This window comes from Lithobates pipiens, unplaced genomic scaffold (assembly GCF_037356315.1).
Source record: "Lithobates pipiens isolate NorthernLeopardFrog02 unplaced genomic scaffold, aLitPip1_a1.2 Scaffold_27, whole genome shotgun sequence".
Lineage (NCBI taxonomy): Eukaryota > Metazoa > Chordata > Amphibia > Anura > Ranidae > Lithobates > Lithobates pipiens.
This window is the reverse complement of record NW_027507788.1, coordinates 83,336,447-83,363,971: the sequence shown is the minus strand read 5'-3', so window position 1 is coordinate 83,363,971 and position 27,525 is coordinate 83,336,447. Positions and strand designations below refer to the sequence as shown.

The following is a 27,525-nucleotide window of genomic DNA, read 5'->3' as shown; positions in this document are numbered from 1 at the left end:
CTAAGTCCGCCGAATAGTCCGATCGTGTGTATGCGGCATAAGTGCTATTCTCTATATATAACTGACATCTATACACGGAGTGCTTTTCCCTAACACTAATATCTGTATACTGAGAGTATTCCTTATATAGAACACTGATATCTGTACCCTGCATGGCACTCTAATGAGCTTGTTGCACAAAATGACTTTATTACACTTTATTTATGACATCTATTTATTTAATCCATATTGAGCACTATATTTGATTGGCTGCTTCTGCTTGGCACACAAACACAATCGCACATGATGATGAAGTCATCATCATGTGCGATTGTGCGTGTGTGCCAGGCCTAAGCAGAAGCAAACAGCCAATCAAATATAGTGCTCAATATGGATTCAATAAATATGCATAGCCATAGATATCATAAATAAAGTGTAATAAAGTGATTTATGCAGTGCAACAGCAGGTACTACTAAGTAGACTGCAGATGCGACTATAGGAAATAACCAGAGACTGCAAATGCGCTACAGGAGATGACCAGACTGCGAATGCGACTACAGGAAACAAGAGACTGTGGATGCAACTACAGGATATAACCAGACTGTGGATGTGACTACAAGAAATAACCAGGGACTGCGAATGCGACTACAGAAAATAACCAGACTGTGAATGCGACTACGGGAGATGACCAGACTGCGGATGCAACTACAGGTAATAACTAGAGACTGTGGATGCAACTACAGGAGATGAGCAGAGACTGCGGATGCGACTACAGGAGATGACCAGACTGTATGTGACTAAAGGAAATAACCAGACTGTGGATGCGACTACAGAAAATGACCAGACTGCGGATGCGACTACAGGAGATGACCAGACTGTGGATGCGACTACAGGAGATGGCCAGACTGCGAATGCGACTACAGAAAATAACCACACTGCGGATGCGACTACAGGAAATAACCAGGGACTGCGGATGCAACCACAGGAGATGACCAAGTAGCCAGTTTTAAAATGTAAACTTTCAGCAATGCAATACAGGGGGTAAACAACATTGCCAGGGAGGATTTAGCATAATAGCAAGTCTACAGGCAGTGTATATAAGCAGCAGTGGCAGCTGGTGTTCAAACTTTTTGGGGGGGGCGCAAACAAACTGAAAAAAAAAAAAACACACATCAATTGCAGCCACTGTGCCCATCAAACGCAGTTACTGTGCCCATCAATTGCAGTTACTGTGCCCATTAAGGATGTGCTCTGGCGTGTTTACAAAGCCCATGTGCAGAGCCCGCCAGGAAGTCTGCACTGCGCTAATCACAGGCAGGGAGACATTTCCAGTTCTCTGCAGCTGCACATCAGGACAATGTCTCACTGCCTGTGATTAGCGCAGCGCTGACTTCCTGGCAGGCTCTGCACACGGGCTTTGTGAACACGCTGGAGCTCATCCTTAGTGCCCATCAAATGCAGCCATTGCCATGAAACACAGCCACTGTGCCATCAAACTCAGCCACTGTGCCCATCAAGTGCTGCCACTGTGCCCATCAAGCGCAGCCATGGTGCCATTAAATGCAGCCACTGTGCCCATCAAGCGCAGCCGTGGTGTGCAGCCACAGTGCCCATCAAATGCAGCCACTGTGCCCATCAAACTCAGCCATGGTGCCCATCAAGCGCAGCCATGGTGCCCATCAATTGCCACTGAATTAGGATAAAAAAGACCTACCTGGCCAGCTAGACTCACCTCCCGCTCTCAGAGGTCCAGGGGCGGAGCTTTCAGTGGTAGGGGGCAGGGCTTTTTGAAGTCCAGGAGAGGTGATCTCAGCGATCACATACAGTCAGACTACATGGGGCGGGGCAGAGCAGGGTCAGAACGTCAGTTGAGCCCCCTGCCACACTCCTCCCAGCTGACAGACCCTCCCTCAGCCTTAGCCGAGCCTAACAACTCAGGCCCAGTAGTGGCTATAGGATAGAATATTGGCCCTGCGCTCCAGCAGCCTGGCCGCAGCGCCGGGAGCTATATTAATCCAGAAGTATGGGAGTTTTCGTGAGGGGGCGGCTTTTTTGCCACTGCAGACTTAGCCGCTCATGGGTCCCTCCCTGACATCGGGCCCTCGGTCGGTGCCTGAGTGCCCGAATGGTCAGTCCGCCTGATAAGATAACAGGGGAATGTTCAGGAATGCTCTTAAACGTCCCTTTACCAGCAGCAGTGTACATGAGGCCTAACTAAGCTGATAGCTGAGAAGCAATTAGATGTAGTGCATACTCCTGATACTAAAGAATATACCACACCTTTAAAAATTTCTAAAGAAATAAGGGATAAGCTTCAAGTCAGAGGTGGAAGAGTGAACGTTACTGAACTACAGCATCTGGTAAATGCTGATTTTACTCACATTAAAGGCAGAGCAAATGACCTTCTGAGGTTAAAAAAAAAAAAAAAAAAAAAGGTACAGTTGGTACTTGGACAGCTTGTTGATGACAGCTATTTGGACCAACTAGTAGAAGAAGTTAATGATAAACTGCAGGAAGCCAGCCAAGTGACTATATCAAAACACTGCAAAACATACTGTGCCTTGAAAAAGTATTCATACTCCTTGAAATTTTCCGTCATGTTACAACTAAAATTGTAAATGTATTTTATTGGGCTTTTATGTGATAGACCAACACAAAGTGGCACGTAATTGTGAAGTTAAAGGAAAATGATAAATCATTTTCAAAATTGTTTACAAATAAATATCTGAAAAGCGTTTGTATTCAGCTCCCTTTACTCCGATACCCCTAACTAAAATCTATTTACACCAATTGCCCTCAGAAGTCACTTAATCAGTAAATAGTGCACCTGTGTGTAATTTAATCTCAGTATAAAATACAGCTGTTTTATGAAGCCCTCAGAGGTTTGTTAGAGAACCTTAGTGAACAAATAGCATCATAAAGGCCAAGAAACACACAAGGGATAAAGTTGTGGAGAAGTTTAAAGCAGGGTTAGGTTATAAAAAAATATACTAAGCTTTGAACTTATCACGAAGTACTGTTAAATCCACCATCCTAAAATGGAAAGAGTATGGCACAACTGCAAACCTACGAAGACATGGCTGTCCGCCTAAACTGACAGGCCGGACAAGGAGTGCATTAATAGCAGCCAATATTGAACTTTTTTGGCCTAAAAGCAAAATGTTATGTGTGGTGGAAAACTAACACTGTACATCACCCTAAACACACAATCCCCACCATGAAACATGGTGGTGGCAGCATCATGCTGTGGGGATGCTTTTCTTCAGCAGGGAAAGGGAAGCTAGTCACGGTTGATGTGAAGATGGATGGAACCAAATACAGGGCAATCTTAAAATAATACCTGTTAAAGTCTGCAAAAGACTTGAAATTGGGGTGGAGGTTTGCCTTCCAGCAGGACAAAGACTCTAAACATACAGCCAGACTTACAATGGAATGGTTTAGATCAAAGCATATTCATGTGTTAGAATGGTCCAGTCAAAGTCCAGACCTAAATCCAATTGAGAATCTGTGGAAAGACTTAAAAATTGTTAGTCATAGATGCTCTCCGTCCAATCTGACAGAGCTAAATCACTAGAGATCCGCGCTATAGCCAAATGACGGCTACAGCGCGGACCTGCTTTGCCGGGACTACGTCTATTGACCTCGTCCCGTGCATGAGCGGCCTGAGGGGCGCGCGTGGGGCGCTCTGTGATCAGCGAGTCTATGAGACTCGCTTGATCACGGATCAGAGCAAGGGGTCAATCCCGACGCCTTACCACGTGATCAGCTGTCAGCCAATGACAGCTGATCATGTGACAAAACAGAGCCGTAATCTGCTATTTTTCCTCCTTGCGCTGACAGCGCGAGGAGAAAAAAAAAAGCCAATCACCGGTGGCCAGCTTATCAGTGCCCACCTGCCCCCTGCCAGTGCCACCTAACTAATAAAAAAGTGCCCCCCATCAGTGCCCAGAGTGCCACCTATCAGTGCCCAAAATCTGCCTCATATCCATGCCCATCAGTGTCATCTACCAGTGCCCATCAGTGCCACCCATCAGTGCCCAACAGTGCCACCCAGAGCCACCTATCATTGCCACCTCTCAGTGCCCATCAGTCCCTTCTATCAGTGGTACCTATCAGTGCCCCTTAGTGCCACCCATCAGCGCCACCCATCAGTACCCATCTTTGCCCATCAGTGCCGCCTTATCTGTGCCCATCAGTACCACCTTATCTGTGCTCATTAGTGCTGCCTTAACTGTGCCTATCAGTGCCCACCAGTGCCGCCTCATCAGCGCATTTCTATGAAGGAGAAAAATGACCTGTTTGCATTATTAATTTTTTTTGCATCTTTTGTTTGTTTAGCAAAAAATAAAACTCCCAACTGTAATTAAATACCACCAAAAGAAAGCTCTATTTGTGGGAAAAAATGATAACAATTTCATTTGGGTACAGTGTTGTATGGCCACGCAATTGTCATTCAAAGTGCATCAGTGCTGAAAGCTTAAAATTGGTCTGGGCAGGAGGGGGGTTTAAGTGCCCAGTAAGCAAGTGGTTAAACTATTGTGCTATGAAGAATGGGCACAAATTTCACTCTATAGATGTGCAAAGCTGGTAGAGACATCCCCAAAAAGACTTTAATCTGTAATTGCAGTAAAAGGTGGTTCTACAAAGTATTGTAGGGGGGGCTGAATACAAATGCATGCCACACTTTTCAGATATTTATTTGTAAAAATTTTTGAAAAACATTTATAAATTTTCCTTCCACTTCACAATTATGTGCCACTTTTTGTTGGTCTATCATATAAAATCCCAATAAAATACATTTACGTTTTTGGTTGGGACATGACAAAATGTGGAACATTTTAAGGGATATGAATACTTTTTCAAGGCACTGTACAACCTTCCCAGAGGCTTCCTGTCAGAGGCACTGTTAAAGGAAAAGTTCACCTTTTAGAACATGTTACATATTCCACCTGTATTTAGGTTGGAACATGTATAATGTCATTGTGTAACAGGGGAGAGTCCTAGTGGTGGTTATAAATGAGGAGTACTCGGAATGCTCCAGTGTGGAAAGTAGGGTCCCCCAAGGATCTGTCCTGGGACCAATCCTGTTTAATTTATTCATAAACAGTATAGAGGATGGGAGAAACAGCTCAATCTCAGCATTTGCAGACAATACAAAGCTAAGCAGGGCAATAACTTCTACACAGGATGTGGAAACCTTACAAGAAGACCTAAATAAAATAATGGGTAGGGCAACTACATGGTAAATGAGGTTTAATGTTGCAAAATGTAAGGTAATGCATTTGGGTGCTAAAAATACGAACGCAAGTTGCTCACTAGGGGGAGAACCTCTGGGTGTATATAGGATGGAAAAGGACACGGGGGTCCTAATAGATGACAGGTTCAGTAATGGCATGCAATGCTAAGCTGCTGCAAGCAAAGCCAACACAGAATATTGGCATGCTTTTAAAAGGGGATTCACTCCAGAGATAAAAAGATAATTTTCCCGCTCTGCAAGACTCTGGTCCATCTTGAGTATGCCGTCCAGTTCTGGGCACCAATCCACAAAAAGGATGTGCTGGGACTGTAGAGAGTTCAGAGAAGAGCAACAAAGCTAATAAAGGGGCTGGATGATCTCAGCTATGGGGAAAGACTACAAGCACTGAACTTATTCTCTATGGTGAAGAGATGCTTGAGAGGGGATATAATATCAATGTACAAATACCGTATTGGTGACTAGGGATGAGCCGAACACCCCCCGGTTCGGTTCGCATCAGAACTTTGGAACGGACCCCAAATTCGTATGAACTTTAGAACCCCATTTTAGTCTATGGGACTCGAACGTTCGAAATTAAAAGTTCTAATTTTAACGGCTAATATGCAAGATGCTGTCCTAAAAAGGGTTTGGGGACCTGGCTCCTGCCCCAGGGGACATGGGTCAATGCCTAAAATGTTTTTAAAAATGGCCGTTTTGGCGGGAGCACTGATTTTAATGACGATTAAATTATATCAAGAATTGTAATTACATGTCCCTGTTAAACAGGGGCAGAAAAATTGGGCCTTAGGCATTGGTGCTGGTGCCACGACACTGCAACCTCTCCCATATACTCTAGTTTTAGTGCAGGAATTAGACCTGCTGCAAAGCATTGCATCAAAAATTGTAATTAAACGCCCCTGTTAAACAGGGGCAGAAAAATTGGGCCTTAGGCACTGGTGCTAGTGCCACCACACTGTAACCTCTCTCATATACTCTAGTTGTAGTGCAGGAATTAGCCCTGCTGCAAAGCATTGCATCAAAAATTGTAATTAAACACCCCTGTTAAACAGGGGCAGAAAAATTGGGCTGATGGCATCAACCAGAACCAGAAATGTTCTTCCAACATATCAGCGGAGGAGGAAGAGGATAGACAATCAACATAACAGGACAGTCACTCAGCATCAGCATAGGCAGTCTTGAAGGGATGTGATATTTCAAAAAAAATTATTTGGTTACATCAGCTTCAGGTGCTTGGTAGCTGTGGGTGATCCAAGACTGATTCATCTTGATGAAGGTCAGTCGATCAACTGATTTGGTGGACAGGCGCACCCTGTGATCGGTAACAAAGCCACCAGCAGCACTGAAGGTGCGTTCTGAAAGAACGCTGGATGCAGGACAGGCCAGTAGCTCAATTGCATACTGTGAAAGCTCTGGCCAGTGATCCATCCTCAAGACCCAGTAAGCGGATAAGAGGATTTTCGGTGGGAAAGGTGTCCAAGTCTGACCTTGCCCCTAGGTATTCCTGCACCATGTAAATCAGACGCTGGCGATGGTTGCTGGAACCGATCATACCTTGGGGCTGCGGACTAAAAAATTGTCTGAAAGCATCGGTCAGACGGCCACCTTCTCCACCGCTCCTTCTGACCGATGCCTCAGCAACACGTTGTCCAGGACCCGGAGTTTGTAACCTCCCAGTCTCTGGGAACGTATTGCACAGACCTTTCTGCAAGGCCTCCCGGAGATGTCTCATCCTCTGCTCCCTCTGCGATGGCAAGATAAGGTCAGCAACCTTACCCTTGTACCGTGGATCAAGGAGAGTGGCCAGCCAGTAATGGTCCCTCTCCTTGATCCAAAGAATACGAGGATACTTCCGCAGGCTTTGCAGGATCAGGGAGGCCATGCAGCGTAGGTTAGCTAAGGCATTCGGTCCGGAGTCCTCTGGGTCACTAAGGACCACATGATCCGCAGCTACCTCCTCCCAGTCACGTACAAGTCCACAGGTTTCTTGGGACTGTAAATCATCCCTACAAGACTGCTGCTGATGCTGAGTGCCAGCCTCCACCTCCATGCTGACAATCATCCTCCTCCTCCTCCTCCTCATCCTCTTCCTGTGTGATGGGTGGCACAGCAGGAACACTGTCTGGATAAAGGGGGCCTTGAGAGGCAAGGAAGTCCTCCTCTTCCTGCCTCTGTACTGCCTCAAGTGCCATGTCCATTATTCCACGCAGCGTATGCTCCAAGACGTGGACAAGAGGTACAGTGTCACTGATGCATGCACTGTCACTGCTCACCATCCTTGTGGCCTCCTCAAACGGTGACAGGACAGTGCATGCATCCTTGATCATGCCCCACTGGCGTGGTGAGAAAAAACCGAGCTCCCTTGACCCTGTCCTGGTGCCGTAGTCGCACAGGTACTCATTGATGGCCCTCTGCTGCATGTGCAGCCGCTGCAGCATGGCCAACGTTGAGTTCCACCTGGTGGGTATGTCACATAAGGCGGTTCTTGGGCAGGTTCAACTCCTTTTGGAGCTCAGCCAGCCAAGCACAGGCATTAAATGATCGGCGGAAATACACACAGACTTTCCTGGCCTGCTTCAGGCCATCCGGTAAGCTCGGGTACCTGCTCAAGAACCGCTGCACCGCCAGGTTAAGGACGTGAGCTACACAGGGCACATGGGTCAGTTGTCCCTGTCGGGGGGCGGAGAGGAGGTTGGTGCCATTGTCGCAAACCACCACTCCTGGCTTAAGCTGGCATGGCGTCAACCACCTCACGGCCTGCCCCTGCAGAGCTGACAAAACATCCGCCCCAGTGTGGCTCCTGTCCCCCAAACAAACCAGCGCAAGCACGGCATCGTTTTGCCTGCGTACTTGCGTAGAACCCGGGAACACCTACGGAGCATGGCTGGTTCAGAGGACAGAGCACTGGAAGAGGCCATGGAGGAAGAAGAAGAGGAGGGGGTGGAGGAGAGAGGTGTGTCACAACCAATAGTAGCATTTTGGAGGCGTGGTGGCGGAACAACCTCCAACACTACTGCACCTTGTCCTGCATCCTTCCCAGCTGCCAGAAGAGTGACCCAATGGGCCATGAAAGACAGGTAACGTCCCTGTCCATGCCTGCTGGACCATGAGTCAGCGGTAATATGCACCATACCATTGCGTTCCACATGCCGGTAGAGAGCCGGAATCGCCCTCTGTGAGAAAAAGTGGCGTTTGGGGACCTGCCACTGAGGAACCGCACATTGTACAAACTCACGGAAAGGGGCCGAGTCTACCAACTGAAAAGGCAGCAGTTGAAGTGCTAGCAATTTAGCCAAGCTAGCATTCAACCGCTGGGCATGTGGATGGCTGGGAGTGAACTTCTTTCACCGGTCCAGCAGCTGGGGCAGGGACATTTGCCTGCTATAATCGGACGTGGGTGTACTGCTAGCAGAGTGCCCGGAAGCACTTGGCTGTGACACACCTAATTCTACACCTTCATTCCTCTCAGAGCAGGTTTCAGAGAGGACTGAAGGTCTAGTGGGGTTGGAGATCCCAGCTGATGAGGAGCAACGAGCTGCATGGCAGGTCAACATATGTCTGGTCAAGCATGTGGTGCCCAAGCGGTTGATGTTTTGGCCACGCGAGATACGCTTGAGACATATGTTGCAAATAGCAGCGGTGCGATCTGATGCACTCGTCTCAAAAAAGGCCCACACCAAAGAACTTTTAGAATAACGCACAGAGGCAGCGCCCTGCACAGGCAGAGCTCTGCGGTGTGATTCAGTCGGTGTTCTGCCCCTAAGCTGGCCCCCGGAGGGCATCCTGCCTCGTTGGACATGTGCCTCCTCCTCCTCTCTCCTACCAGGCACCCACATGGAGTCAGTGCCCTCATCATCCCCTCCCTCTTCATCGCTGGAGCAAACCTGGCAGTATGCTACAGCTTGTGGAACATGACTGCCAGATTGCTGTCCTTCTTGAGCATCCCCTCTCTCTGCATTCACGCTACTGCCTTCCTCTAGCTGAGTATCATCATCAGAGCCTACAAAACACTGGGCATCCTCCTGGAGCATGTACCCAACACTGTGCTCAAAGAGTTCAGGAGACTCCTCAGGAGGACGTGGTGGGTCTAGGGAAGGAGTCACTGATGATGACATTGAGAGGAGGGAAGATGATGCGTTGGCAGCTGCTTTGCTAGTACCCTGAGACTGGGTGAGAGAGGATGAGGAGGATGAAGAGGGCTTGGTCATCCACTCTACCAAGTCGTTGGCATGTTGCGGCTCAACATGTCCAGCTGCCGAAAAGAAGGACAAGCGTGTCCCATGGCCACGTGCTGATGATGACGATGCACCGCGTCCACGACCATTACTGTTGTCTCTAGACACAGAGCCTGCTTGCCCTCTTTTATCGACTCGCGCCTGTCTGCCTTTCCTTGCTGGCCTTCCAGACATGGTAATGGTCTGAAGGGAGTTGGGAAAAACAGCAATTGGGTAGTGTATATTGTGCTGGAGGCACACACAACTTCCACTAACTCCTGCAGATGGCAGATGGCTCAAATAGAGAAGAGCTATGTAGGTGGATATAGCGGTGTATACTGGGATCAGAGCTTGCAGACAGCACGCACAAGCTCCTACCGCTGACTGCAAGCTCCATTTAAAACGAGCAAGATAGTTTGCTATATAGGTGGATATAGCGGTGTATACTGGGTTCAGAGCACGCAGACAGCACGCACAAGCTCCTACCGCTGACTGCAAGCTCTATTTAAAACGAGCAAGATAGTTTGCTATATAGGTGGATATAGCGGTGTATACTGGGTTCAGAGCACGCAGACAGCACGCACAAGCTCCTAACACTGACTGCAAGCTCTATTATAAAAGATAGATATATCGCTAGCTATATAGGTGAATATAGCGGTGTATACTGCGTCAGGGCATGCAGACAACAACCACTACAGAAGAGCAAGAACGAAAAATCGGCCGATAACGATCGGTGTATACTGTGTTGAAGGTACACAGAACACCCACTAACTGCTTCAGACGCCAACACACTACACAAGGCCGCCGCGCTGGCGGCCTTATATAGTGTGGGGCGTGTACTACACAGCCTGAGCTATGATTGGCCACAGACATCCTGCCTGTGGCCAATAATGGCTCTCCTCACTGCCGGCGCTGTGATTGGCCAAGCATGCGGGGTCACAGTGCATGCTTGGCCAATCATGAGCCAGCAATGCACTGCGCCATCGCAGTGCATTGTGGGCCATGAGCGCCACACGGCCCATAACGTTCGGAATTCGCCGAACGGGCGAACAGCCGATGTTCGAGTCGAACATATGAAGCTCATCCCTATTGGTGACCCTAGCATAGGGGAAAAAACTTTTCAGTGAAAGAAATTCTAAAAAGACACGCGGCCATTCACTAAAATTGGAAGAGAAGCAGTTAAACCTTAAACTGCATAGAGGGTTCCTTACTGTCAAGGCAGTTAGGATGTGAAATTCTCTTCCACAAGCAGTGGTATCAGCAGGGAGCACGGATAGTTTCAAAAAACGGTTAGAAGGGCACCTTAATGACCACATTATACATAGGCTAGCACAAAGGAGTCATTAAAACAATAAGAGACCAACAACCATTCTTTCTTTCAACAATTATTGATTTTGGCAATTAATATTTTTTGGGCCCTAGTGTTCAAGGGGTAACCTACTAATGTATTATGAAAATTCAACTAAATATGAAGCCATCTTGGCTATAATACAACAACCCAAAATATTATACATTGTCCATCCAGACAATGCTGGACGACTATTCCCCCACTAAACACCACGATTATTACAAGAAATAGGGAGGGCGGGTGGGAGTCCCGGTCCTGTGCCACATGATCTGAAGGTAACGTCCAGACTCATCCTTTTTATCTCCTTTCAATTTGCGGGCTTTCCCGCCCTCCAAATTCTTCCAATCCGCTGCTGTTGCTACCCTGGGGGAGCTACTGCTGTAACCAATAGCATTCCTGTAAAACATATAAGGAACACGAGCATTCCCCTTTGGGCTCTCCCATGTGGGTCCTGCATATTGCATGGACTAGTACAAAGGAGTCATTAAAACAATAAGAGACCAACAAAAATTCTCTTTCAACAATTTATTGATTTTGGCAATTAAAATTTTTTGGAACCTGGTGTTATTCTAAATCTAAATATGAAGCCATCTTGGCTATAATACAACTTTTATACATTGTCCATCCAGACAATGCTGGACAACTATTCCCCAGCGACCGAGGCCAGGAGGGAAGCTGCTGGCTGAGGTCACCCAACACCATGGCACTCTCAGTTAAGCTTTGCTGACCCATATTAAATATACCTATGCCAATGTCTAACAGGTGAACTAAATCTTCTCTAAATAAACCAGGTATAAAACCCTCCAGCTCTAAGTGGGAAATGATAAACCACCCAAGGATACTAGAAAATTATGTATGGTCCTAATTCTATCTACATAGAATAAGTACCTCCAAGGAGACCAAAGGTGTCGAGGGACCATTTCGGAAAAGGCCAAAGTAGTACCCGGAAAAAAAAGCTTAATGGCATAAGTATTCTTCTTCTTTTCGCAAAGCAGTTCCCAAGCTCTAACTTTACCAATGTCGTTTGCTCCTAAGTGAATAACTAGAATCTTAGGTGAGGGCCAAATGGAAGATAAATTAATTAAGTGGCCTCTAAGATTATTCCATCTTAGGCCCCAAATACCAGACCATAAAACTTTAAAGTCATTAGATCCAGGCCTAAATTGCTTGAATAAATCCTGGATGCAGCCTGCTTACCAGCCCAGAAAACGTAGGAGTGGCCTACTATCAAGATTGTACATTTATATGAATCGGAAATTAGAAAATCATACAATTAATAACTCAGGGTGAACATAAATCTTGTATCTACTACTAGCACACCTGCCAACCCTTTTTTGACCTTCCCAACAGATTGGCAGTTGTGGCGGCCCCAATCCTAAAGGCATGAGATGAGAATTTAAGACCAGAGAGGTTAAGGCGTTTAAGGCAGGAAGCTAGCACAGTGGAAAACTGATATCTGGTCAAAGGGGACAAGTCCTGGTGGATAAAAAAGGAACCTTCAAAGGAGGGTCTGACTGACATGTAACTGGCAGTATTGGACACCAGACATACCATCGGATTGGGAGATTTAGCCAGAGATACCCACTGACCATTACCCAAATCAAAAGTTTTGGACCTAGAAATAGACTTAAACGGTCGGGTTCCAGGGACACATGAGTGAACAAAAGAAAAGAAGAAGAGGATTTGTTTTGAGCTGTAAACTCTCCAACTCTCTGAGTACCAAAAAGGGTAACTGAAAAGGCCGCCCTGAAAAGCAAGAGTTCAAAACGAGAAAAACAAACATCTTCCAATATCCACATTAGTTTAATCAATAAATTAACCAAAATAGGCAGACTCATCCTTAGTAGGAGTTGATTTCCAAAATCCTTTGAGGATCGGACTTACCTGAAAGAATGCGGTCAAAGCTGGCCTGCCAGAGAATTTTAGAAAATATGAAACTCCAGCCAAAATCTTACTAACTGAGGCAGGACTAATGCAGCGTACACACAATCGTAATTCTCGTAAAGCTCTGATGGTTTTCCCGACGGAATTCGGCTCAAGCTGTCTTGCCTACACACGGTCACATCAAATTCCGATCGTTTATAACGTGGTGACGTACAGCGGGACTAGAAAAAGGAAGTTCAATAGCCATAGCCAATAGCTTCTGTCTCGTAGTTGAATCTGTGTGATTTTTGGCATGTCGGAATTGCATACACACGATCGGAATTACCGATAGAAAGTTTTTCCGTCAGGAAAATTGAGAACATGCTATCAATTTTTGGCTGGCGGAAATTCGAACAGCTAAATTCCAATGGAGCATACACACTGTCACATTTTCCGATGAAAAGCTCTCTTCGGCCTTTTTCTGTCCGGAATTCCGATTGTGTGTACGCGGCATAAGTTGAGACTGAATCAGAGAGGACACAAAAGCTAATGAGACATATGCATTCACATCCAAGACATCAATAAGCATGCTAGAGCAAAAGGAACACCATATGGACAAAGCTAGTTTGTATTCCCACAAAGTCTTCTGCGCTACTGAATCCTGGAGGTGAGTAGATATCTGGGCAAAGGATGCTGTGCTGATCTGCTGATGGAGCCAATTCCCAAAATCTCTGGAACTGTGAACGAGATAAAGCATCAGCTTTGTCATTATCAAAACCAGATATGCGACGTGCTTTCAATTAAATATTGAAATGCATGCAGTGCAATGCTAAGAAACGTCAAAGCTTAATGACTAACTCTGATCTGGATGATAGCATATTAATAGCAAAGAGTACACCTTTGTTATCAGTATGCACTATAACCCTAAGATTCATAATCTGCTCTTTCCATATTACAATTGAGACTATCACCAGAAATAATTCAAGGAGGACTATGTTATGTAGAATATCCCGATGCAGACAACTGGAGTGCCATTCAGAGGCACACCAATGGCTATCCAAAAAGGCTTTGAAGCCTGATGAACCCGCGGCATCCGTAAAAAAGTTCAGCTGAAAACCTTTTGTAGCTAAAGAAAAACGCCTAGAAAAAATTCTGGCTATTGGGATGATTCTGGCTGCAAATGCAAAAAGACCCAATAAAGATTGCGCCTCCTTTAACAACACTTTGCGTTTAGATAAAAATAACGAGATCATTAATCTCATATGGTGCAATTTTCTTTGGGCAGTCTAAACTCCATCAAGTAGGAATTAGAAATATGAAAGAATGTGTTTAGTGACTTAAGACATAAGTGTGAGTCCTCCAGACCTATGAACAAGAAATCATCTAAATAATGCAGGAAACCTCCAGCAGGGGAGCATTCCGACAAAACCCAATGTAAAAATTTAGAGAACACCTCAAAATAAAAACACGATAAAGAGAAACCCATGGGCATACATTTATCAAAATAAAATTAGTCCTGAAATTGGAAACACAGGAAATTGAAACCTTGTGGATGCATGAGTAGCAGGCGAAAGGCAGATTTGATGTCTTAAATGTCTTAAAAGCACATATGCTTCATCAAAAGAGGAGTATGAAATAGGGGGTAATACTTCTGAAACTTCATCATTAACCGCTTGTCTACTGGGCACTTAAACACCCCTCCGGCCCAGAACAGTTTTCAGCTTTCGGTGCTCTCACACTTTGAATGACAATTACTCAGTCATGTAACACTGTACCCAAATTAATTTTTTGTCCTTTTTTTCCCACAAATAGAGCTTTCTTTTGGTGGTATTTGATCACCTCTGGGTTTTTTATTTTTTGCGCTATAAATGAAAAAAGACCGAATGTTTTGAAAAAAAAAACAAATTTTTCTTTGTTTCTGTGATAAAATTATGCAAATTATAAATTTTTCTTCATAAATTTTGGCCATAATTTATACTGCTACATATCTTTGGTAAAAATAACCCAAATTAGTGGATATTATTTGGTCTTTGTGAAAGTTAGAGAGTCTACAAGCTGTGGTGCGAATCATACAAAATTGATCACATCTAATGTACTGGTGGCCAATCTCATTTCTTGCGACCCGAACAAGCCAGGAAAGGACAAATACCCCCCAAATGACCCCTTTTTGGAAAGTAGACATTCCAAGGTATTTAGTAAGAGGCATAGTGAGGTTTTTGGTGTTGTCATTTTTTCCCACAATTCTTTGCAAAATTAAGATTTTTTTGTTTTTTATTTTTTTTCCCACAAAATTGTCATTGTAATAGGTTATTTCTCCCACATGGCATGTGTATACCACAAATGACACCCAAAATTTAATTCTGCTACTCCTCCTGAATATTACGATACCACGTGTGGGACTTTTTCACAGCTTGGCCACTTAGAGACGCCCAACATGCAGGGAGCGCCATCACGTGTTCTTGGAGCATAAATTACACATCTAAATTGTTGACTACCTATTACACTTTTGAAGGCCCTGGAGCACCAGGACAATGACACGTGACACTGATGGCAGGTGGCACTGATACATGGCACTGATGGCATGTGACACTGATGTGACACTGACAACAGATGGCACTGATGACACTTGACACAGATGACAGATGCAACTAATCTGTGGCACTGACACGTGACACTGATGTGGCACTGATGACAGATGGCACAAATACGTGGCACTGATGACAGATGGCACTAATACGTGGCACTGATGACACCTGACACTGATGACAGATGGCACTAATACGTGGCACTGATGACACGTGACACTGACTGGTGGCACTGGGGATACATGGCACTAGGGACAGGTGGCACTGGGGACACATGGCACTAGGGACGGGCAGCACTGGGGACACATGGCACGGATAGGTGGCACTGGGGACAGGGGGTACTGGGAACAGATGACACTGTTAGGTGGCACTGGGGACAGGTGGCATTGATAGGTGGCACTGGGGACACATGGCACTGATAGGTGGCACTGGGGACAGGTGGGCGTGTGTGTGTGTGTTTCACTGTGAGTGAGTGTGTACACTCACAGATGCTGCAGCACAGAAGCCCTCCCTCCTCACACGCTGGGAGGGGAGCCAGCGATGAGAGATGATCTCATATGTTTACATATGAGATAACCTCTCATTGGATAGCCCGATCGAGTGCTAAATGGCCACTGATTGGCCATTTAGCACGATCTGTGATTGGCTGTGTCCGAGGGACACGACCAACAAAGAACTTCCCCGATGCGCGCCCGCGGCGGCGCGCATTAGGGAAGTAAACAGGATACCTTCCGGCAGGATGCCTCCCGGCAGTCAGCGTCTGCTCTGTAGCCGTCTTTTGGCTATAGGGCGGGCACGAAGCGCTTAAGCGAAACACCCATTGGATAGGACAAATGGTGGATTAGCCTGAAACTACCATGCTCCTTCTTGGGAACAATGCCCAAAGGGGAGATTCGGAAATTCACAAAAGGCGGGTGATGAAAAGGGCCAGCTACTCGACCTTCATTGACTTCCTTAGCTATCTGAACCTGGACAATGTCAGGATAAATCCCAGCAGAACGTAAATTCTTAACCAAAACGCATCCTATCCCAGAAAAGGAGGGAACCAAGAAACCTTCCTTGAAACCATCAATTAGCAGCCGAGCCATCGTGCGGTCTGGGTAATGATCTAACCATGGTTGCATTTTTGGCAAACTCACTGGTGTCATGGCCTTTGCCACCGGTATCCCGGAGGTAATGATGGGAGGGAAGTTGCTCCTGACTTCCGAAAACACCTGCTAGCGGGATGGGTCCCATGGCAGTAAGGACACTCATACCTATACTTGATAAGTTTGATAAGAATTTACATTGCCCTTCATTAAAGGCAAAACAGAAGCCTTTGCGAAAGGCATTTTGCAGAGCCACAGCTTGAGATGTGAATTGTGGTTTCTGTGGTAGCATGAGGTTCAACCATAAACACAAACCCTTGCATCACCATTGTAAGGCTGGGTAAACCGCTATTTTCTCAAATCGCCTTTCAGGACAACCCCGGAGAGAGTAGCTCCACCTTGCAATCAGGAAACACATGCCCACTTTAAAAACACCTCCTCCTCCTCCATGGCTTCAGTTATTGTGTTTCCTCCTTGGAGGAAGCATGTGCCTGAACCAGGGAGAGCTACACTCTCTGCAGGGGAGTAAGGCTTACCTTTTGTTGCAGGTTGTTTCTCTTTGACCCCCAGCAGCATCTCCACGGGGAGAGGACTCCTGGAGCTCCTGGTCCCGCCATCTCACGGGAGTAAGGACCCTCGGAGTGCCGGCGTCGGGTGCCCGGTGTCCGCTTGTTAGCGCAGGGAGGGCTCTGTTGCTGGCGGAGGCCGCTGCAGGTCAGCGGCATGGCTCCGTTTTCGGCGCCGGGTCCCGGGCGGCGACGGCGTCGTTCACGGTGACGCGCGGGCGCTCTGAGGGGGCGTGGCGCCGTGGTTCAGCGCCTGGAACGCAGGGGTCATGGGGCGGGTCAGGTGACCGTGTGCTTCCGCTTCCGGCCGGCCTTGATGACGCGGCGGCCGGGAAAATTTAAAATGAGAGCTGTTTGTAAAATAGCTGCCTCACTCAAACGATGGAAGAGTGCAAGCCAGCTATGGCGGAGACAGGCGCCCCCAGCACCGGTCCAGCCCAGGTACGTAAGGTGCACTGGCACCCTCTGCTTTACTGTGGGTATGTCTTTGTTTGTTCCCCCCTCTTGGGGGCCTGTCGCTGCAGGTCAGAGGTGGACTTCGCTCTGACCTTTTGCAGCCTAGTTCTGGGGTCTCACTAGTAGGTCTGTTTGGTGGTGGGTCTCTGCACTGGCTTGGTGTTAAGCAACTGGTTGTTGAGAGCTTTTAGTGAATTAAACCTGTATGTCGTTTCAGGAAAAATCACTAGGAAAAGCTAGACCAGGTCAGAGAAAATGTCCTTCCTGCAAAACCCCCCTCAGAGATTCATGGCAGAAGGCAATGTGCAGAAATTGTATCAGAGAATTGGTGGAAGAGGAAACATCTCAACAATATAAGGATTTGTTTTCTTCGGTTAAAGAGCTGACAAACTCTTTGAGTTCAGTCAAGTCCATCCTGATACAAAACCCTCCCGCACAGACCGAGCCTCAGAACTTACCGCCCAGCCCCAGGGCGTCGTCATCCAGACAGGTGGAAACTGAAGAGTCTGGAGACGAAGGGGGTAGTACTCTCATCTCCTTCAGGGATTCTGAGGAGGAGGAAGAGGAAGAAGATAGCAGGGGCTCCAAATTCAAGCTATCACTAGAGGAAGTAGATGATATTTTAAAAGCAATCTACACTACTCTAGAAATTCAGGAAGAAAGAGTACAACTGTCAGTTCATGACAAAATGTACCAGGGGTTGGACGAAACAAAACGGCGAGTTTTTCCTGTCCACAGGGTCCTCTCAGACTCAGTGAGAAAGGAGTGGAAGGACCCAGAAAAAGCCCCTTTCTTCTCTAAAGCTCTCAAAAGAAGGTTTCCCTTCGAAGATAAGGACTCAGAGGTTTGGAATAAGAAACCCAGAGTCGATGCAGCTTTCTCGCAGGTATCCAGACGAACGGATCTAGCCTTTGAAGATATGGGGATCCTTAAAGACCCAATGGACAAAAAAGCTGACTCCATCCTTAAAAAAGCTTGGGATGCTGCGTCAGTCAGTCTAAAACCAGCAATGGCAGCTACGGTGGTGGCCAGGAATCTGGAATGTTGGGTAGAGAAGCTGAAGAGCCATATTGAGGCGGGGACACCCCGCAAGGATCTCTTAGAGTCCTTTCCACTGATCCTGAATGCAGTCAAATACATGGCGGATGCATCAGCAGAATCAGTTAAACTGGCCGCTAGGTCTTCGGCTCTTGTAAATTCAGCCAGGAGAGCAGTTTGGCTGAAAACATGGTCTGGGGACACTGCCTCTAAGGTCAAGCTGTGTGGTCTTCCCTTCTCGGGTGACTTGCTCTTTGGTCCTGATTTAGAGTCTGTGCTGGATAGAACAGCCGATAAAAAGAAGGCTTTTCCAGTTAAGAAAAAGCAGATGGCTAAAAAGAATTTTCGTGCTTTTCAGCAGTCCCATAAAAAAGACCAGGAGCACAAGAGCAGATGGGGTTCACAGAAGGGCAAAGGCAGGGGTGGAGTCCTCTTTAGATCTCCCCCAGAGCAGTCCCCTAAGAACAAGTGACAATATCTCCCCAGTGGGGGGGAGACTGTCAGCTTTTCGCGAACAATGGGACAGGCTGTCTCCAAATCTGTTCGTGAAGAGCGTTGTCGATCAGGGGTACAGGTTGGAGTTTTCAGAACCACCCCCGAGCAGGTTTTATGTGACAACATTGCCAAGGGATCAGGAGAAGGCCTCTGCAATGAAGCTGTTGTTACAGGAGCTGATACAGCAAGAGGTTCTGATTCAAGTCCCAGTAAGCCAGCAGGGCGGGGGTTTTTATTCACATATTTTTCTGGTGAAAAAACCCTCAGGGAAGTACCGTCTAATCCTGAATCTGAAATTCCTGAACAGGTTCATTCGGTACAAACATTTCAGGATGGATACAATTTTCTCCATCACAAAGCTGTTGACCCCAGAATGCTTCATGGCATCCCTGGACCTAAGGGATGCCTACCTTCATATACCAATTCATCAGGCATCGCAGCAGTTCCTGCGCCTGGCATTGAAGGTAGGGAGTTCGGTATGGCACCTCCAATTCAGGGCTCTGCCGTTCGGACTCTCGTCCTCTCCCAGGGTCTTTACGAAGATTATGGCAGAGGCTTTGGAACCCCTGAAATTGAAGGGGATTCCAGTTGTTCCTTATCTGGACGACCTTTTGTTTTTTGCAGACTCCAGGGAGCAGGTCCTAGTCAATCTCCAGAGGGCCCAGTCTCACCTCGAGGGCCTGGGATGGCTTCTAAACCTAGAGAAGTCAATCCTGACCCCCTCACAGGAAATGAAATTTCTGGGGTATACATTAAATTCGATTCTCCAGAAAGTTTTCCTGCCGTTGGAAAAACAGGAAAAGTTACAGCTAGCTGTACAGCGGATACAGAGCAACCAGACAGTCTCAGTCAGGATGGCTATGGCAGTTCTGGGCCTGCTTACGGCAGCAATCCCGGCTGTTCAGTGGGCCAGGTTCCATTCCAGACCCCTTCAGAGGGAGGTTCTGTCAGGCTGGTCCCATCAGGATCCTTTGGAAAGACAGCTAAAAATTTCGTCAAAGACGAAAAGAGCTCTTTGGTGGTGGAGAGACCAGGCAAACCTCTCAAGGGGCCTGGTGTGGACCTTTCCTGTGGACAAGCGCCTTACTACAGACGCAAGTGCCTGGGGCTGGGGAGCCCATCTGGATGGTCAGACATCTCAGGGGGTCTGGTCCAAACAGGAAGCTCAAAGATCATCCAACTGGAGGGAGTTGAAGGCGATCTTTCTGGGTTTAGTGGCATTTCAGCAGAGTTTGAGAGGCCACCATGTCCAGGTGTTGTCAGACAACACAACAGCGGTTACCTACATTATGAAGCAAGGGGGAACCAGAAGCAGGAGCTTGATGGAGCTGGCCAATCTGTTGTTAGCCTGGGCAGAACAGAACACAGCCTCACTATCGGCAGTGCATCTGAAGGGCTCTCAGAATTTGTTTGCGGACCTCCTAAGCAGGCGCAAATTGCTAGAGGCAGAATGGAGTCTGAATCAGGAAGTGTTCCTGATGATCTCCGAGGCCTGGGGGGTTCCACAGGTAGACCTTTTTGCCAGCCAGCAGAACTCAAAGGTGGACAGATTTTTTTCTCTTCACCGAGGAGATGCAGCAATAGGGTTGGATGCATTCGCTCACCCCTGGCATTACCAGCTGTGCTATGCCTTTCCCCCCTTTCCTCTAATTCCACTAGTACTGAGGAAATTCAGGGAAGAAAGGACAGACTTAATACTAGTCACTCCTTTTTGGCCAAAAAGGCCCTGGTTCGCGGGTCTTCGAAACCTAGCCTCGAAGCCCCCATGGAGGTTACCACTCAGAAAAGATCTGTTATCCCAGGGGACAGTAAGTCATCCAGAGGTGGAACTCCTGCAGCTAACCGCCTGGTTTCTGAGGAGGACCTGTTAAAGGCTAAAGGTCTCTCAGATAAAGTAGTAAAGACCCTGCTGTCCAGTAGGAAGGCAGTTACACAGGCAATTTACATGAAGGTCTGGAAAAAGTTCAACTCCTGGTGCAGTTCTAGAGAACTCAAGGTCAAGAGCACGGTGTCCGTCTTGGAGTTTCTCCATGAAGGAATGGAGAAGGGTCTCGCAGCCAGTACCCTGAAGACTCAGGTGGCTGCCTTATCAGTTTTCTTTGAAAAGACTTTATCTAAAGAAACTTTAATTTCTAGATTTTTTAGGGCTCTTGCTCGAAATAGACCAGTAGCCCTTAAAGACTTTCCCAGTTGGGATTTGTCTACAGTTTTACAGGGTCTCTCGGGAGCACCGTTTGAACCCTTACAAGAAGCTTCTTTGCAGAAGGTGGTTTTAAAAACAATCTTTTTGGTGGCCATCACCTCGGCCAGGAGAGTCAGCGAGCTCCAAGCTCTAGCTATTACAGAACCCTTCCTTAGAATTTATCAGGACAGGGTGGTACTGAGGACGGATCCAGCATTCCTACCGAAAGTATCCTCAACTTTCCATCGATCACAGGAAATAGTGTTACCTACATTCTCTGCAAGCCCAGCAAATGCAGGAGAGGAAGTTTTTCACACATTGGATGTGAGAAGATGTCTTTTACAGTTTCTGAAAGTTACTAAAGAATTTAGAAAATCAAACGCCCTCTTTGTGATATTTTCTGGATCACGCAAGGGGGAGAAAGCTTCTAAAAGTACGCTGGGTAGGTGGCTTAAGTTGGCTATAACAGAAGCCTATAAAGCAAAAGGAGAAATACCTCCCTCAGGTATTGCTGCCCACTCTACTAGATCCACGGCAGTTTCCTGGGCTGAAAGGGCCGGTGCCACGCCTGAACAAATCTGCAAGGCTGCCACTTGGTCCAGTTATTCGACATTTCTCCGGCATTACCGGTTAGATCTACTGTCTGCAGCAGATCAGGCCTTCGGCAGGAAGGTACTGCAGGCAGTAGTCCCGCCCTAGGGTAAGTTTCTCGGTTATCCTCTCCGGGGTTGTCCTGAAAGGCGATTTGAGAAAGACTCAGTTAGACTTACCGGTGACGGTATTTCTAAGAGCCTTTCAGGACAACCGTTACTTCCCTCCCTAGGTTATGCTTAGTAAATGTATTAAGTTCTACCATGGTGTTGTGCTTTCTGTGCTTTGTTTTCCAGCGTCGGAAGGCCACAATAACTGAAGCCATGGAGGAGGAGGAGGTGTTTTTAAAGTGGGCATGTGTTTCCTGATTGCAAGGTGGAGCTACTCTCTCCGGGGTTGTCCTGAAAGGCTCTTAGAAATACCGTCACCGGTAAGTCTAACTGAGTCTTTTTGTCTAAAGTTATCATAGGGGAACTATGCTGCACCACCAAAATGACGAAAAGCTTCAGCAATTATATCCACCTGCTGAAATAAACCTGAGCATTTTTCAGGAAATCATTCTCCTAGCACAGCTGCATAAATGCAGAAAACTTGCAGCCAATTCTGAAAAGTTCTGGGGACGGCCCTCCACCTATCCTCCTCAGAACGGTCCTCCGCCTTCTTATCAGATTTAGCTAGGAATTCTTTGGAAGCAGGCAATAATGACAGTAACTCAATAAAATCTCCCCTCCAATTTTTTTCTTTAACAGAGTCGTCTAATGCCGCATACACACGAGCGGACTGTATGGCGTACTTAGTTTGTCATACAATCCGACGGACAGTCCGTCGTACTTTCGACTGAACGGACTTGACCACACACGGATGCACAAACAGTCCGTCGAAAGCTTGCGTGATGACGTGTACAGCACGTACGACGGGACTAGAAATAGGAAGTCCAAGACACAGCAAAGCACCCTTCCGCCGTGTAAATCCTTTCTGGGCATGCGCCATTCTTAGTCCGTCGAACTAGCATACTGACGTGCGGATTGTCCGCTGAAACCAAAGTACGACGGACAGAATTTCGAAAAATCCGAAATTCTTAGTACGCCGGACTGCACGCTGAAAAAGTCCGCTGAAGCCCACACACGAGCGGATTGTCCGCTGAAATGTGTTTCGACGGACTAAGTACGCCATACAGTCCGCCCGTGTGTACGCGGCATAAGTGGAAGCCCAAAGGTGAAATGTCCCACGGCATAGAAACTAGTGATGCACCGAATGGGTTTTTTGGTGCCGAAACCGATACCGAAAATGAAAAATACACTAGGCCGAAAACCGAAACAGCACCGAAACCGAAAATGGCTTTTTTTATATATAAAAAAAAAAAATTATATATATATATAAAATTGCCTTATATAGTATTATTCATTATAGTATTCATATTCAACTGAATCATTAATTTTATGAATAAAAGAATAGTCCAGTAATGGAAAATAACAGTACTTTAATAAAGCAACCCAAATAAATTGGACAGTGGACACAGAAGATAAAATCATAAAATCAAATAAAATACAAAATTAAATGATTACTACCGCATATCCTGCAGTGTAGACTGCAGTCAGTGCACATTGAACCATAACAACAAAATAAATAAAAAAAATGAAATAAAATAATATAAAAATAAAACGACTAAGTCTAAGAAGACTTAATGTCTTAGACTTTATTAATTTTCAACTTAAACCAGAAGAACTAGTAGTAATTCAGTTCTCTCCCTAAGGTGTCAGCGGCTGCATGTGCGATAAAAGTGTATGTATGTAGCTGCGGGTTACATACACGGTCACACAGTAGACCACACTGTTTTCCGGCCCTCGGGTATGAGCAGAGACAGCCTGGAACACAGTCTACAGTCTGGTCTACAGCAGCGGTGTTCGGGCAATCACAGCAAGCAATGTAGACTAGTCTGTTTCTGGAAGTCTCTGCCCATATCTGGAACACAGTGTGGTATAGTGTATAGTACTGGAATATGTAGACAGCCACAGATACAGGACATACAGTTTTGCACATGCAGCGGGCTGAAAGCTTAGGGAGAGACAATCAATGACTGACAGTTTTGTCCCAACAACAAACTATAAAGAATAACAATGGCAGAAGGCTGTTATTCTGTTTCACAGTAATATACAAGTATGCTAAATGCAATAAATATTTTCAACCTGAGAGAACTGTAGTAATTTATTTTTTCCCCCCTAAGTTCTCTCCCTAAGGTGTCAGCGGCTGCATGTGCGATAAAAGTGTATGTATGTAGCTATGGGTTACATACACAGTCATACAGTAGACCACACTGTTTTCCGGCCCCCGGGTATGAGCAGAGACATCCTGGAACACAGTCTACAGTCTGGTCTACAGCAGCGGTGCTCGGGCAATCACAGCAAGCAATGTAGACTAGTCGTTTCTGGAAGTCTCTGCCCATATCTGGAACACAGTGTGGTATAGTGTATAGTACTGGAATATGTGGACAGCCACAAATACAGGACATACAGTTTTGCACATGCAGCGGGCTGAAAGCTTAGGGAGAGAGAGATATAGTTTGGCCCAACAGCAACAAACTATGTATGATGTGTGTGTACAGTACTAAAACTGGAGATCTCTTAAATTGAAGAAGTGCAAAAACTGTAGAACTACTACAATGAACAAACAACTAATGGCAGTATGGCACAACTAGACAACTGGAACATACTGGTAGTCAGTCATACTATGTTGTATGTTCCAATTGTCCAATAGCACAGTCCAATGCCAATTCATTTACTATGTTCAACAACATGGTAAAGGAATTAGTCTATGCTACGGATTTATAAATCTATTTCAGTATAAGTGGCAGATTTCGCTTTAAGAACAGAAGTTGCTCCGCTTTCTCACAGGAGAGACAGTTTCTCTTCTCGTCAAGAATATGAGATGCTAGACTGAATAGTCTCTCACTCTCTGTACTGGTGCTTGGGGCAGATAAATATCTGCGTGCAATCTGTGCAAGCAAAGGAAAACGTTGTTTGTTGATGCGCCAGTACACAAGGGGATTGTCACTTCTGGCGATAGGCTGTTCAGCTAAATAAATGTCCAGCTGTTGGGTAGCTGCACTTGTTGTTGCACTGGTATGGACCGGGGTGCATTCATGTAAAATTTCTTCAAAAATATCAGATATGGAGGGAGCGTGTTCCTCTTCACTTGTATGCAACCGTTTCTTCTCACTTTCCTCTGTGCTACACCTCAAAACTCCTTCACCAGATGCTTCCACCACCTCCATTTGTGCCTGTATCATTTCCCGTGCACGCTGCTTTTTCTCAACATTAAAATAATGCTCTTTAAATCGAGGATCTAGAACTGTTGCAATGCAGTACAGAGGGTGGGACTCTGTCTTGAAACCGGTTGGTAACAGCCTCCAATAGAGTGGTTTTAGCCGTTTTTACGCCATGGTCTGTTTCTATCTCTTTTCCTAGCAGACGCTTCAGTGCGGCAATCAAGGGAATAACTTCAGAAATGGAAGCATTAGTTGAGCTTATTTCTTTTGTTAACTGTTCAAATGGAGATAGAAGAGACAAACTATTTTCAACTAACATCCACTGATGTGCACTCAGTGTTGCCGGCAGCTCGTAATCTGCAATGCATGCAGCTAAAACACGCTTTTGTTCAAAAAGACTTTGCAGCATATAGTAGGTGCTGTTCCAACGAGTGGCTACATCTTGCTGCAGTCGTTTCGGTGGCATTCCAAACTGTATCTGCAAAGCTTGTAATCTGGAATAAGCAAGTGGAGAATGCTTAAAGTGACCCACAATTTTTCTTCCTTTTGATACAATATCAGATATGGTGCGCTGACTCAGCAATCCTTCATTCACAGCCAATTGCAGCGTGTGTGCCATACACGGTATGCTTTTAAGTTCACTGTCCTCCATTGCCTTTGCCATGTTCCGCGCATTATCTCGTACAATCAAATGCACTTTAGACTTCTCAATGTGCCAAGTGTCAAGCATGGATTTTAAAGTGTCAGCTATTGCTGCTGCAGTATGTGATCCAACAAACTCACGTGCGTTAAGTAGGATGTTTTGCAATTGAAATTTGTCATCTATCCACTGCGCTGTCAGGCTAAGCATGCTCGTTGGACTGACGTCTGAACTCCAAATGTCGGTAGTAAAACTGATTGCTATGATGTCGGTAGTCATGAGCTCTTGAACGTGTTTTCTAACACTGCAAAACAATTCAGGTAGACAGGTATCTGCAAAGTAGCGTCTGCTTGGTAGTGAGTAACGCGGCTCAATATGTTGCATAAGCCTACGGAATCCAATGTCCTCCACAACAGAGAATGGCTGGTCATCTAATGCAATAAATTCCATAATTTTATCTGTTATGGCACGAGCTTTGGGACTGTCACTTGTACATTTTTTAACCTTTTCAAAGACCGTGGCCACAGATGGTGTTGAGCCTGAGTCACTTTTTGGAAGTGGCACTGTTTTCTTGTAATCTGAATGCTGAACTGGATGTCGTGTTTTCAGATGGTGTAACAAACCTGTTGTTGAAAAATGCCTTGGCACTGTACCCCCTCTTGAAATTTTTGCTGAGCAAAGACTACAGATTGCAAATTTGGGGTCTTTATCAGAAACTTTAAAATATTTCCACACTGCAGACATGGTCCACCTTTGCTGGTAGCGCAGAATAATAGCATAGAATGATCTATAGTGGGAGTGAAATCTGAGGGGGGAAAAGAAAAAAAAAGGACAAAATTAATTTTAAAGCTAAAGCCCAGGAGGCAGCTTTAAAAAATAACAAACTATCACTTTTTTTTTTAAACGCTGCAGCTCTTGCCATGCAAGGTAGTTAATAATATGTCTGCACTGCAGTACATCTCCTGACTTGTACCAAAAGATAATATAATTGCACTGATTAAATTTCATTGCAAATGGAATGGATTGCTTGCATGCAAATTGCAATTGCATGCTATATTTAATTTATTGGGCGCTATTCTGCAGTATAATATAATACTATAACTTCATGTGCTTGTTGTTGTACAATAAAATATAAAATATATATATATATATATATATATATATATATATATATATATATATATATATATATAGTTGTTAAATATAATATATTATATTGCGTACTGTCATGTTTTAAAAAAATCATGTCATGTCAGTGTGCTATACTATACCAAATGACAAATTCAATGACAACAAGGGCATACATTTTATAGTATACTAGTACTACAGAATAAATAGCATGCCATTCCATTTCAAATCAGTTTACATTTTTATTTATTTTTTTCACGATGTACTGTAAGACATTTAATTAATACCATACTGCATGGCACAAAAGGCACAAAGGCGTAAGTAATACATGTTGTTTGACTGCTATGACAGTTTCAGTAGTATAGTAAAATAAATTAGTTGGATTGTTTGGCAGTTTAAGGCAAAAAGGCAATGCATTGCTCACCGGCGAATAGTAGTAATGGTAGCCATCCAGGAGGGACAGTGCCCACTGTTGTACTTCAGTATGTGCAGCCCTCTATGAAGCCGTCTCAGGTCCCAGCAGCATCTCTCGGGTCCCAACAGCGTCTCTCGGGTCCCAGCAGCGTCTCTCGGGTCCCAGCAGCGTCCACGGGGAAGGTGCCAGCGTCTCAGCAGGGAACGTGCTTACGAGTGCGGCGTCTTATCCGCGAGGAACGTGCAAGCCGCCCACAGAACGAGTGATGTCATCCGAAGTTTCTCCACCCGCTACTGCGCATGCGCGATTTTCGGCGCCATTATCGGCAAGAATTCTCTTTCGGCAAAATGCCGAAAAGGCCATTTTCAGCCGATATGTTTCGGCGGCCGAAATTTCGGTGTATCCCTAATAGAAACC

At 45.8% G+C, this 27,525-nt stretch overlaps 1 protein-coding gene across 1 annotated transcript in view; it reads right to left on the bottom strand.

Moving 5' to 3' along the window:
• LOC143932960 (zinc finger BED domain-containing protein 4-like) overlaps nt 1-27,197 on the bottom strand; it is a 36,901-nt gene extending 9,704 nt beyond the window's left edge. Inside the window, exons 1-2 of the mRNA XM_077455890.1 lie at nt 27,118-27,197; nt 25,026-26,370 (exon numbers count right to left, since the gene is read on the bottom strand). Of these exons, the coding sequence (XP_077312016.1) occupies nt 25,026-26,370; nt 27,118-27,143 (1,371 nt within the window). The 5' untranslated portion in view covers nt 27,144-27,197. The remainder of the gene's footprint in view (nt 1-25,025; nt 26,371-27,117) is intronic.
• Nucleotides 27,198-27,525: the final 328 nt, after the last annotated feature.